The sequence below is a fragment of the Nanorana parkeri genome, unplaced genomic scaffold (genome assembly GCF_000935625.1).
Source record: "Nanorana parkeri isolate BGI_ZX_2015 unplaced genomic scaffold, ASM93562v1 scaffold2735, whole genome shotgun sequence".
NCBI classification, from domain to species: Eukaryota; Metazoa; Chordata; class Amphibia; order Anura; family Dicroglossidae; genus Nanorana; species Nanorana parkeri.
Genome location: NW_017309003.1, coordinates 46,777 through 60,801, shown reverse-complemented (window position 1 = coordinate 60,801; position 14,025 = coordinate 46,777). Strand labels below are relative to the sequence as shown.

The 14,025-nt window shown below is 43.6% G+C and overlaps 1 protein-coding gene across 4 annotated transcripts in view; it reads left to right on the top strand.

The window, feature by feature from the left end:
• The window catches only part of RUNX2 (runt related transcription factor 2), a 73,647-nt gene that overhangs the window by 43,132 nt on the left and 16,490 nt on the right, over nucleotides 1-14,025 (top strand). For 3 of the 4 annotated variants that reach the window (XM_018574096.1, XM_018574098.1, XM_018574095.1), the window contains one exon: nucleotides 8,914-9,087. The exons of the other annotated variant lie outside the window; for it this stretch is intronic. In XM_018574096.1, coding sequence (XP_018429598.1) covers nucleotides 8,914-9,087 — 174 coding nt within the window. The remainder of the gene's footprint in view (nucleotides 1-8,913; nucleotides 9,088-14,025) is intronic. 4 annotated transcript variants of the gene reach the window in all.

Genomic DNA, 14,025 nt, shown 5'->3' with positions numbered 1-14,025 from the left:
GAACTCGATACCACTCATAAATCGTCTGATGGCGCAAGCTCCAGTCCTGATTGTGTTTTGTGTGGTCTTGGCGTCGGAAGCTGGACTGTAGATGTGGAAGTGAGCCTGTGGTTTGTTTGTGAAGAGGGCCCTTATCATCATTGGACGCCGGGCAGGGTAGCCTGAACTTAAAGGGCTTTAAAAAGTAATTTAAAAAAGAAAAAATTCCAAAAAAGCATACATCTGCCCAGCCTCTGCTTCTTGGAGGAGACATGGGTGACATCGCCAGTGCCTTTCGTAAGAGTCAAGGGCTGGGACTGAAGAAGTTGGTGTTAATTCTTGACTAGAACACCTGTTATGGCCTCCTCACAAACCCAATTAGCATTTTGCAATGTGTATGAGTCATTTACAATAACTTCCTTATCAGTGTCTTGATGTATCATGTAGCCAAGACAGTGGACTTGACAAAAGCAACCATGTTACCATTACCTTGCTTGAGGTTGTGTCTTAAACAGGTCTGCTTTTACAAAACTGGTTTCTAGGGGTTCACAACTTTTTTTATTATATCCTTAGAGGGCCAATCCACCCAAAAGTCATCTTTTAGTTGTAGGTAGAGCCTAGCCCCTGGCTCCTTTAATGTCTTGGATACGTCAGCATCTGCTTGCCATATTTCCAAAATTCATGTCCACCTCGGAGCTGTGGGTGATCCCATCCACCTTTGCGCGTTCTGGCTCCTTCTGTTACATTCTCCATAACTTAAAACTAAGAGAATAATATTTAGGGTGCATTTAAATTTTTTTACATTTGTAAAAAATAATCGCTGGTGATCCTGCCATGAAGTTCCTTGTTCGTGGACCTCCTGCTAGAAGCTTCCTATGTCCTCTATTGGTGAGATCTCTGAGCTGAGTTCCTGGGTCTTCACACCTGCTTCGGCCATTGTGATGGGTTTCCATTCTCTCTGTTAGAGTTTCTCTTAGTTTTAAGTTATGGAGAATGTAACAGAAGGAGCCGGAACAGAGAGAATGGAAACCCATCACAATAGCCAAAGCAGGTGTGAAGGCCCAAGAACTCAGCTCAGAGAACTCACCAATAGAGGACATTGGAAGCTTCTAGCAGGAGGTCCATGGACAAGGAACTTCATGGCAGGATCAGCAGCGGTTATTTTTTACAAATGTAAAAATATTAAAGCGTACCCTAAATATTATAAAGCGGCGGTGGAGTTACAAATGGAGGATGTCTTGTTTATTGGCTCGGATTGAAGGCTTGTAGTTATTTCCCTCCAGGGCACCTCCTCTCGCTTTATTCCCCAGACGCAGCCAGTAAAGGCCGTCAAAGTATCACTAACAGTCCTCCCGGCTCCCCTTCCCTGCATCGCTCAGCATGTTCCAGGTGACGGCGTATTTAACGTGACAGGTGCTAATCTTACTGAGCATTCATCTTCATCCCGGGCCGAACATTAATTACACGCTTAAAAGAATAGTTTTGTGTTTCCCCAAGGTGTCAACGAGCACATATGGACCACACAGGTTAAGCTGTGCTGAAAGCAATCAGCCCGGATTGTCTGCGCGGTTATTTTCCTTGGACTGAAAACCTGCAGAACTTTTACTTTACTGAAATCTAATTTGCGTGGCGGGAGCGAGGAGCTGGGCTTTCCATGGGTCTGAGAACAATGGTGGGGTGTAGGAACGCAGCCAACGTACACATGTTCCCCCGGCGGCTGTTAACAAAACCAGGTGACTAATCCCAGTGGCATCGCCTGTGTTTTGGCCAGCCGGTGTGCTTTGGGTAATGTGAATAACGGTCAGTTGCTGTAGGACTACAAGAACCAGCATGCTGCAGCTATCAGTGTGGGGGCAAGAGGCTTGCAAAAAAAAAGACCTTCCTCAGCTCCAGTCTCCGATGCTTCTGGGTGGCACCGGTGACGTCACCTATCCTCTTTGGTTCCAGAGACCACTGTCCATCTTTCTTCCACCAATATAGGTTTCATAGACATCTGTGCAGAACTACATGAATGAAGTAATATTTTAAAGCATAAATCCAACCAAACTGAAGAAATAAAATATGATCTGCCTATTAGAACATCAAATAATAAAGCAGCTTTTGTTACAATACACACCATCAGTCTAAGCTGTCACCTGCAGTACTTGCATTCCACCATAAGGTGTCCTCAGTTTTCCTGGCTGAATGACAGCCAACCTAATTCAAGCCACTTCCTCTGAGCTCTGGTGGTCCTGGACCCGCCCCCAGCTTGTGACTGGACACTAAAAGGAAAAACAGCACAGCGATTAGCTCATCTCATTGCCACTCCTCCTATCTTTCTCCTCCTATCAGCATGCTGCTTGTCAGCTCATGAACTGATGGGCTCCTTGTGCTGCTTCTGCCTCTCCCACTCTAATCCCATGCACGAGGCTGATACCTCGTGCATGGGATTAGTACATGCATGTACTTACACTGCTTGCGGTGATTAATGATGTATTAACGAAATTGCTTTACCTTGTGCCTTTTATACCTGCCAAGAGGTCAGCTTTAAAGCCAAAGACACAAAGCTAAATGCACATCGGAAACACACACATTTGTACCGTCTTATCTGATCTGTAATTCTGCCCAGCCAGTGTTCTGATCTATGCACCTCTGCCAGACAGTGAAGCCTGGTATGTGTTATTCAGGATGGTTATTGTATTACTTTGTTACACACTCTTGTAAAAGGAAACATGTTGCAGCTGATCGGTGTTGACTATTGCCAGTCAGGACCTTAGTAACAAATAAATATGCTGATGCTGGTATGATCCGGTACACTCTACTATACACTGTACACTGTACCGTATAACAAGGATGACAATGGGGTGCAGGGGATGCCTGAACTGTACTGCACACTATATGCTGTATTTTATAATCAGGAAGACAACCTCTACTATGCTGTATACTATACACTGTGCTATATAATCAAGCGAACATTGGGGTGCAGTGGATGCCTGAACTATACTGTACCCTATGCACTGTACTGTGTAATGGGGCAGACTATGGGCTGCAGGGGAATCCTGTATTATATTATACACTATACATTGTACTGTATAACAAAAAAATATAATGAGGTGCAGGGGATGACTATACTTTACTATATCCTGTTACTGTTGTATATAATAAGGAAGATAGTGGGGTTCAGGGGATGCCTGTACTGTACTCTATACTGTTACTATACTATATAATAAAGAAGGCAATGGGGTGCAGGGGATGTCTGTACTGTACTCTATACTATTACTCTACTATATAATATAGAAGACAATGAGGTGCAGGGGATGCCTGTACTGTACTCTATACTGTTACTATACTATATAATAAAGAAGGCAATGGGGTGCAGGGGATGCCTGTACTTTACTCTATACTGTTACTGTACTATGTAATAAAGAAGGCAATGGGGTGCAGGGGATGCCTGTACTGTACTCTATACTGTTACTATACTATATAATAAAGAAGGCAATGGGGTGCAGGGGATGCCTGTACTGTACTCTATACTGTTACTGTAACTATGTAATATAGAAGACAATGGGGTGCAGGGGATGTCTGTACTGTACTCTATACTGTTACTGTACTATATAATATAGAAGACAATGGGGTGCAGGGGATGCTTGTACTGTATTATGTTCGGTAGGACTGCCAGCAAGGGAGACAAATGATTACCCTATAGCTAGAAGGTTCTACTTTTTTCGGTGGGCCCACACCGTTTGGTTTAATTTAAGTTAGAGCAAGCAATTTCAGTATCATTGCAGATAGTTTAAGAAAACAAATGCATAAAACAAGAGTATTCTATATTTTACGAAATGTTCTCTTATATATGATCCTGGCTTCACTTCCAACCAGTGATCCTGTTATTAGGAGGTTTGCTTGTTCTCATGTTTGTGTAGGGTTCCTCAGTGTTCTATGGTTTTCATGCATCGTCCCATTCTGTTGGGAAAGGAAGAGTTGATAAGGGTGGACTCTCAGATTTTCCGAGAGGCTGATGCTCATAGTAGCCACCAGGTCCCAAAGGCAACAGTTACCCCAATATTGAATTCTCTAGCAGGCGCCTATTGTTTAAACTTAGGTAGGAGACCCTTTCAGAAGTGGAAAGATCAACATAAGGGTGGTAATGACTATGCTGGGCCTTCTAGTTCCTCAGGAAGCTAATGGACTCTAGCTTGTCAGCAATGGCCGTCTAGCCTGTGCGCAATAGCTGCCTGTAGTTTTGTTTGGCCTGTGAGTCTTCAGTGTTTTTATTGCTCAGGCCCGAGACCTTGCTTGATCTTTGCTTTACACATTTCCTGTTTGCAAACCACAAGAGACCCTGCTGTCTCCTGTTGGTATATTCATCCTCCCTGTTGTAATACTCGCACCGGCATGCGATGGGACCCTATCACTCACTCAGGGGTTTTTATTGCAAAAGACATTTATCAGACTTCCTCCTGAAGCGCTGTGAGAAACACACATGTAACCATCATCTGGCATCAGCTAGGCAGAAGAGACCGCAGCTTTTTTATCAGTTACAGCACAAAAATGATCAGGACGGATGCCGCAGTCAGAGATACGAGTCTGCTTGTGCCTAGAAAGTCTTAAAAGTCACAAAAATACAATGCCCAGCGTGGCCTAGTAATCTGGAGATATTGATGTAGGCCTTTCTCCAGGGTTTGTCTCTATTAAAACCACCAGACCAGTCTCAGTGTTGTAATAAAAGAGGCAGCCCCTCCATCTGTTTAGTCTGACTGATTTCCTTTCTTTAAGCACATAAAAGATGGAGCAACCAGGGCAAGAATGAGGGCTACCCCGGGTGTAGTGTTTTCATGTGGGGTGAGCTCACGTGGTTAGCTACGCCCATCTTATCACATGCATGGTCTACTTTTCATTTGACCTGTGGCCGGTGTTTTAATCTTCCTATGGTGCTAAGTGGTGGACCCAAAGATGTGCAGTGGCCAGTGCAGTGGCAGCTAGGAGTGGGATCACAGTAGCAGGAGATGATCGGCATGCACCAGGATGATGTGGGGACCAGTTTGGCATCTTCACCTTGGGTATTGGATGACCTTGTCCAGGCATTGGGAGGGGCAAAAAGATCTTTGCTCAAGAGAGCACCGGTTGGGAGCAATTCGCCATTGGTGGGTATCTATTCACTCTCAGGCCAGTAATGTTACTGCGGAATGGTCCCACCCAGTCACTACAGTAATTCCCACATTTCCTTCCACCAAGCTCTCACTGCTAGCTACCTGATACCTCTGTCCCTCTCCCTTCCACAGTTGTCCATCTTTAGGTCTGATGTTTAGATCTGTATAAATAACATACCTGCGTAGTTTTGGAAATAAATGACTATTTGAAGCTGAACTCCAGACAAATGGCCAAATACACTGACAAAATACATACAAGAGAGCTGTTTTATCTGCCAAAGGATTTCTATCCCTGTCCATCCAGTTATGAATTTACACAGCCCTGTCACACAACACAGCCAGTTGGTGGAAACCACTTACAGTGTTGTCCTCTCCCCACTTCCAGTCCTCTGATTGGCCCGTGAAGGAGCAGCAACAAACTGATGAAGCCAACCTACAATGTGCTCCCTCCTCCTAACAGCATGTTCCTTGTCAGCTCATTTACATGCAGCCCAGCTGATTAGCTCCCAGTCCTGGGAAGGTTACGAGATGCTGAAATCAAGTCAAATTCAGGTACTTATGTTGCAATTAAAAAATACATTTCATGTATTGAAAAACACAGGGCTGCATTCATTTGTAGCTGTAAGGGCCGGTGCAGACCTGAGCGATCCGGGACGGGCGTCCCAGGATCACGCGGCCGTGCACAATTGCAGACAGCGATTGCTGCATGGCCCCATTGATTTCAATGTTGTACATGTACCTGTTTTTATTTGGCGCTACTCGAGGCGCAGCTTTTTTAGCCGCGATTGCGCGGGCGGAATGACGGTGGGAAACTGCACGATCTGCCCGGCGCGACTGGGGTGATATTAGAAATTACTGGCACCCACAGCACGATTGTCTGTTATGGACGACTCCGTGATAGCGGGGCAATCCGGTCACGGATCGCCCAGGTGTGATATCTGCTTGAAGTGTGTTTTCAGTGAGCACGTATTTTATTTTCCAATGGTTTGCAGAAAAGATATGAGCTACAGAAGGAGGGCGTTGTTTTTAATAAATCAGCTGACTCATAGGCTTACATCGTGAGAAAGAGCAGTAAAGCGCAACCATAGTGCCGCACTACAGAGTGGGAAGCAGAGCCCGTGTGTGTCATGAGCAAATACAGATGTCCCCATCTACTGACATCATCACATATTATACAGAGAAACAAGATTTTATGAATACCTTTATTTACATTACGCTGGTATTTTACATGTAGGTCTAAAAAGAGGTTCAAAAGACTCTTTATTCCCTTTAACTACCACAAGTGTTTATAGTTCTTTTAACGTCATATAAATATCCCATGCATGCTATCCCGGAGTTCATCTTTAATAATGATTCAAGTACAGATTACAAAACCCCCGAGACAGAAGGATGCTTTGCAAAGATGAGTCACTACTGAATTCCGGAGTTACTTAGTGAAGACATTAAAAATAAGCCGGTGGATTCAGTCCGAGCTCCAACAGAAGAATATGTCATTATTCACTGTAAGCTTAGCACATTTCACTGCTGCATAATGAAATATGTTCAATGGATAGAAATGACAGCACAACATGTCTTGCTCTCAGTTGCTGGCGCTGGTAGAGTGTTAGAAGACTGTTAGGATTGCTTGAAGTATATCTGCAGAAAGTTTGGAGTTAAGTGATCCTCTTTATTGGCTGACTCAGGTTATTAAAGATGCAAGCCTTCCGACCCCTTGGATCCCTTTGTTGTGCTAAATCTTTAATCTTTAGTAAATAAAGGGGATCAGTTAGAGCAGGGGTGGCAAACTCAAATTCATCGGGGGCCGCATCAGCAGTATGGTTACCCTCAAAGGGCCGGTTGTATAGGACTATGCATCTACTCTTTATTATCATACATAGTTGCCTCTGCATTCAGTTGCTACTGGTTTTATAAACTGCGCGTTTATTCGCGTGGGGCTGGTTTTATTTTTTTCTGTTTTTATTTACTTTGTAAAAAATGTTCATTCATTTGTTTTATTATTTTTACTTAATCGCCTTTTTTTTAAACATTTTTATTTAGTTGCATTTTTAATTTCGAAGGGCTGCTGTACAGGCTATTCACTATAGCCCGTACAGCTCCCGAGGGTGGCCGAGCGACTCAGCCGAGCCGAAGGCATATGCTTTGGCTCGACTGAGCCGTAGGGACAGCTGCAATAGGGCGAACGGCCGGTCGAAGGACTGCCGAAGGCCTCACAAATGACAGCTGGGCGGACCCAGCCGTGATCTCACCAGTTGTAATGACAGATTAGCATCCCCAAATGACCTGGGGATGCTGAACTGTCATTAAACAATGACAACTGGGCGGAGCCGACCGTGACATCACGGCCAGCTCCGCCCAGTTATTCATTGGCCGTCAACTGCTAGAAGACTCTAGCAGGTGCCGGCCAATAGGAAACAGTTGGGCGGATTTTTAAAAAACATCTTTACTTTTTTTTTTAGATTTAATATTTATTGACATTTTTAAAATCTTTTTTTCAAACTTTTTTTTTTACTTTTTTCATTGATTTCCTATTCTGCTTGGTACCGAGCAGAATAGCTGAGCCGAATGCCTCTTGGCTATTCACTTACTGCCGATCGGCCCCTATGTGAATAGGGGCGAACGGTATCAAGTGAGCTGCCGGAGCTTCAGGTCAGCTGATCCAGATGTTGGAGCATGTCCGGCTGACCAAAGTGCAGCTGGAGGCAGCCGATGTTGGGCTGAAATCAGCCGTACTGAGCCATAGTGAACAGCCGACTGTTTATTAGCGATATCGCCAAGATCACTTGTATTCAGCTTGCAGGTCCATCTTACCCTTGCCCCCCGCCATGTACCCTTCTCCTCGCTGGCCGCCTCTATCCAGAGATCTTCAGGATGGAGAGCGGGGGAGCAGAGCAGAGAACATCCGTTCTCCGCTAGCTCCATGTAAACAGTGAGAGGGGAGATATGCACTTGCAGCCTTCCCATCTCAGTTGTCGCAGGGGTTCCAGCACAGTGTTGTGCTAGAACTCCTGTATTGGAAGTGACAAGTTCCCTAAAGAGAACCTGTCACCTCCAAATGCTATCACACAGGGGCTTGTTAGCTCCTGTATGATAGCAATGAAGTTAAGTTAAATTTTTTATATAAATTGATAAAAAAAATATTTAAATGCAACCTCTGACATATACATTTGATGCAAGTTATTTGCCAAAAGAGAATCACCTCAACTCTGCCAGGAGGGGCAAAACTGAACAGGATCGGAGGTATGTAGGAGTGATGTCTTAAGTTCTTTATTCTCAACCTGTAAAGCCAACTGCGCTTGTGGAAGAGCTATATAAATATATGGCAAATATAGTATTTGAAAATGTCATAACTTGCATCAAATCGATCAATGACTATTTCACCCTCCATGAAGCGTTTGCCCAAACTCTTGCAGTTACTTAAAGGGGTTGTCCATTGTCTCTGGCCACTGAAAGGGATCATATAGACATTGCCTGCAGCCACTTAATGGGTTTTCCATGGGATTGCCCCAGTGCAGTGTATTATACTAATTCCTGCCTATGCTGATGCATCGGTTCTAGGAGTTCAGTTGGCTCTCTCGGTGTCTCATCTACAAGAGTGGGTTGTGCCGACATGCATTCTCCTTTTGCTAGACTGACGTTGAGCCATTTATTAATTTTTTTCCCATGTGATATTTTATAGGTTTAGGGGTTGTTCTGTATAATTCATTGACCAGAGCCCTTGTCTTAGGCGGATCTTATGTACTTTGTATAGAAGGATTCTCTCGCTGACAATAATAATAACTCTCGTTTTATGATTTGCTATTTCTAGGGCACAGACAGAAGCTTGATGACTCTAAACCTAGTTTGTTCTCTGAGCGCCTCAGTGATTTAGGGCGCATCCCTCATCCCAGTATGAGAGTGGGTGTCCATACCCAGAGTCCTCGGCCCTCCCTGAACTCTGCACCAAGTCCTTATAATCCACAAGGACAGAGTCAGATTGCAGGTAAGGGGCAGACTTACGTTCTTTAATTTTTTCTTTTTATAGCCTCTTCCACTTAGAATACAGATTAGATGTTTTATGTATTGTTTAAAACGTAACTGCAGGCAGATCCACCCTTTAATCCAGTTATGTATTCATTTAAATAAAAAGACTATATGCACTTTTTTTTAAATACTGCCGGTGTAATTAACTAAAGTCTGTCTTCACATTAACTTCCCATAATCCCCTTTGCACCAGAAATCAGGCTGAGAATTGGAAGGGACTGTAAGCTCCACTGCACTGTACAGTGCGGTTATCCAAACATGTTTTGGGCATTGGGAGTTGGAAAGGGAAGTCTTTATGCAACATTCAGATGGGTGAGAACACAATGAAGTGATGACTGTCCTTAGACTAATATGCATGCAGGGGTTGGGGTTGTGACACAGCAAGAGGTGCAGGTTCTCATTATTATGTCACTCTCCTGGATATATCAACTGTATATTTAGAGAGTTTGCTCCCACCTTTCTCACACAGCAAAAACATGAACAACTCTATTTGATTTAGAAGACCTTTTTATCATATTTACATGTAGAGTTGTCCCTCTCAATTGGTTGTCCTTCTCAAGCCTAAAAATTGGGAGTTGGAAAGGAAACTCCCAATGTCCCTGGCCCTGGCAAAACACTGATGGCCGGACTCATCAACTGCCCTCTTATATCTATCAGCAGCTTCATGGTGAGAACTCTCTATTGGATCACCTGGTTACCCCACCCCCTCCCCCCCAACCCCCAATGGAACCAAATCACAATACAAATTTGTCAATTCTCCCTTGAGTGCAGCTATCACCTTTGCTAAGGTACCACTGCATACCTCCTAACCTTCTGAGAAGGGAAAGAGGGACACCTTCCAGCACAATGTATTTGGGCAACGGACACATTTCAACATTTCAACATTTCAACCCCCCCCAGTAGTGTGGACCATATAGAATGTATATACCAAAGTGATTGGTAAACTGCAGACTTGTCTTTTTTGTTTACCATTCCTTTACCATAATACTGGCTTTTCGAAATAGCAAACAAGATAATTGAGAGATAAGATGAAGGTTTTAGTGCAGAATAACACTTTTGGTAGTTAAATAGAAACTCTTCATAAATATCTGCACATCATACCAAAAAGAGGGACAACAGAGGAGGAAAATAGGACAGACAGATTTGATTTGGATTGGTTTGCATTGATCTATGCCATTGAGATACGGCCACCTATAGGACAAGCCAAACTATAACTATCCATAAAAATTTTCAAGGGAAAGATCCTTAACCGTGCACTGCTGGATTGCACAAGAGTACATATGCATGGCGGAAGGAGACCAGGAGGATGCCCCTAGCTTGTGTGTAAAAACAGCAGCAAGTGGACAGGGAAAAACATGTATGAGCAGCTATTCCTCTAAGATCAGTCTTCCAAGAGTTTTGGATGTTAGATGTACGATCGTTTCCGTGTGAGACAAGCCCGGGCCAAAATCATGGGTTGTCTCATATTTGTGAGCACTTTGACACAATAGCCTATATTGAGTTTCTTCTGTAGATCTGTCTATGAAATTGTGCAGACTGTAAAAGCCTTCCCTCTTTAGATGAATGTATCGCTTCACATTCTTGGAACTAGGTCAAAACCTTGTGAACCAGTCTTCAGCTGTGACTGTCAAAAGGTTTTCAATGTTCCTCAACTTATCAGCCGAGCATCATTAGATACAATCAGAGAACATCTTGTTATTTATTGTTTTTTATTCCAGTAAAGTAGCACCAACTATGTTTAATTTAAAGTAGATCGAAACCCCTATCTGGATGATATTTAGTTTACTAAAGTACTGTGTATCATCAATGATAAAGATAGTGATAACAGTGGACCATACCTGTGTATTATGTGTTGTGGTCTCCATCAAGGGTATGTGACAGGGTGACAATGCAGGAGCCCAGTTGAGAGGAAGTTGCCATCCTATAACAAGGACGTAGATGTCAGGGCACCAGATATATTCTTAATGAAAGATGCAGATTTACAAATATTAAAAACAACTTTTGCACTGCAAGGGTTTTTTTCCCCCTCCATCTCGGAGTTGTGCATTATAGTGTAATAAACACCAGCTTCCGTTACTTTAAAAATGGTCTTTACTACTGTCCAGTTCCAGTGCTTCTTCTAGCCTGCAAAAACTGTGGCCTGATCTGAAGATTGTTCTTGCCTTTGGAAGTAACAGACAAATGGTCATTTTTATCATGGTGTATGCCTGATCAGATTCAATTTCCTATGGCATCCCTTGCCCCCACTATATTACATTCACACATTTGTTGTGCTCCCAATGCAAACATATTCATTGGTTGTATTCAGCAAATGTGGTGGCTTTTAATTTCAGAATCAATATCTTGATATTTATTTTATCTTGACATCTAACAGTTGCATTACTCTTAGATAAATGATTATAATTAGACATGGATGAGCTGTGTCGTGTCAGTCATATTTTAAAGAGTTTTGGCAGAGAGTCAGGAAATAGTCTAATGAAGAGACTTCCCTGTTCACTTACAATAGCCTGGGAACTAGCAATTATTAGTTTTAAGGGTGTGGTGGTATTTCCAGAGAGCCTTGATTGTTTCATTAATAAACATATAGGCGGAATCATCCACCCACTGCCACTATTCATGATGCTCTACTGTTCAGAAGATCCGCTAGGCTAGATTCCAGCCTGTGCCAAGTTATGTGCTTTGTTTGTGCCAGTAGGATAGAAGGGCTTCTACATACTTGTTGTCATGTCTGCCAGCACTGAATTTAGAGTGTTAGCTTTGGAATATGAACTGGAGAATGGCTTTACTATGGTAGGATTCCATGTCAGAAGTTGAGTTTACCAATGGCAAGCCATTTCGTATTGATGATTGAGTCTACCATGGGCATGCTTCTGGCTTAGCGGTTGGTTCTTCTATTGGTAAGCTCCCATAGTTTTATCTGCCATACTAAAACCTCCATGTCAGAGGTTGGGTCTGCCATGAGCAAACTTCTTTGTCAGTGGTTGGGTCTGCCATAGGCAAGCTTCTATGTAAATAGTTGGGTCTGCCGTAGGCAAGCTTCTATGTAAATAGTTGGGTCTGCTATGAGCAAACTTCCATGTCAGTGGATTGATCTGCCATGAGCAAGTTTCCATATCAATGATCGGGTCTGCCATTAGCAATCTTCCATGTCAGTGGTTGGGTCTACCATATGCAAACTCCATGTCAGTGGTTGGGTCTGCCATAAGTAAGCTTCCATATCAGTGGTTGTGTCTACTATGGGAAAACGTCCATGTCAATAGTTGAATCTACATGGGCTAACTTCCATGCCAGTGGTCGGGTCACTAATGGACACGCTCTCATATCAGTGGTTAAGTCTACAATGGGCAAACCTCCATGCCAGCATTTGTGTCTGCCATTGACAAGCTCTCATGTCAGTGGTTGGGTCTACCATGCACGAGCTCTGACACTGAGTCTACCATGGACAAGCTTATCACATGTCAGTGAATCAGTGATTCTGTGTCAGTAGTAGGGTCTACCATGGAAAAACTATGGTCAGTGGTTCTGTGAACAATGGACAAGCTTGTATGCCAATGGCAGGGTCTACCATGGCAAGCCTCCCTGTGAGTGGTAGCGTGTGTGAACGCTTCTGTGTCGGTGGTTGTATCTAACATGAGCACCACATTGTAGTGATTTGTTTGAAAACCTCTGAAAGATGGTTGTGCAGTTGGGGTACCTCTATTTGATATTTGTTACATATTTGGTAAATTGTCATTGATGTGGCCATTGCTGTGCACTTACAGCCCCCTTGTGGATACAAGCATTCATATGAGATGTTATGTCATCTCTGGCAAATGAGGAGTTAATGTGCACTGTGTTGTTTTGTATCTTTGCATTTTTCTGTCGTTGCCTCGCTCAACTTGTCATCAGAGAGATAAGATCGTTAGCATATGCAGCACACAGGCACAAGAGCTCTTCTTCAAAGTCACCAGTCAACTTTTTTGGAACAAGATAACTTGCAGAGTCAATATTTGAAGCTTGGTGTATCGCAGTTTTGCAGCACTCACAGGAAGGAGCTGAGAAGCCGGGCGCCTTGTTGTTGTGCACAGGAAATTTAGCAGCATTCGTGTCTTGTGCCTGCGCCCTCTGAATTGTTTTTGTCACGAGCACCTGAATAACTACAGTGCACAACACGTGAATACTATTCACTGCGATCTCTAACGTTTAACTGTAGAAAAACCTCTGGCCTTTCTGTAGACATTTGAAGCAAAGCTAAAGTAAAAAGACAGCCCCAGAGAGAAGGATTGGAGGGGCTGCATGACTGGGGGGAGGAATAGTCCCTGTAAAAGGGGTTAAAAATAAAAGGGTTTAGCTGATCTTACCTGATTGGGGGTTGAGGTCAGATGTCCGGGAGGAGCCGCATGGGTTAGGACTGAAAGGGCTGGGGGCGTTGTTTCGACGGAGGAAGCAGGTAGTCTTGCCCGCCCTCACTTGAATTTTGTGGTTTCTGGTGGTTACAATGTCCTTTTTATGTCAGCTTGGCGGGTTAGGGGGTCTGAAAAAATCTGAGTCAGTTACACAAATGGGGGGCCATCAGCTGGTATGGGGTGCTTTCCGCTTTTGGTGTCAGTATGTCAGGGGGTCTAGCCACTTGGAACTTGTGAGCAGTAATTGTCCTCCAGCTGGTTGGGGTGTGGTTGGGGACATTAGGAAGTTTTTAGGAGAGGCCTTATTTGGGCTGTTGGGCACCCAAAAACCCCTTTTTGGATCCAACAGTCTTTAGGAGTATTTATTTGTATATTATTCTGTTTATTACTTTGGTTACTGGTAACGTTGGTTTGGTTAATAAAAGGGCTGCTGTTGCCATTTAAATCCATGTGGCTCAGTCTGTGTGATTATTGGAGCTTTTAACAGAGGGATGTCATGGACGAATCCATCA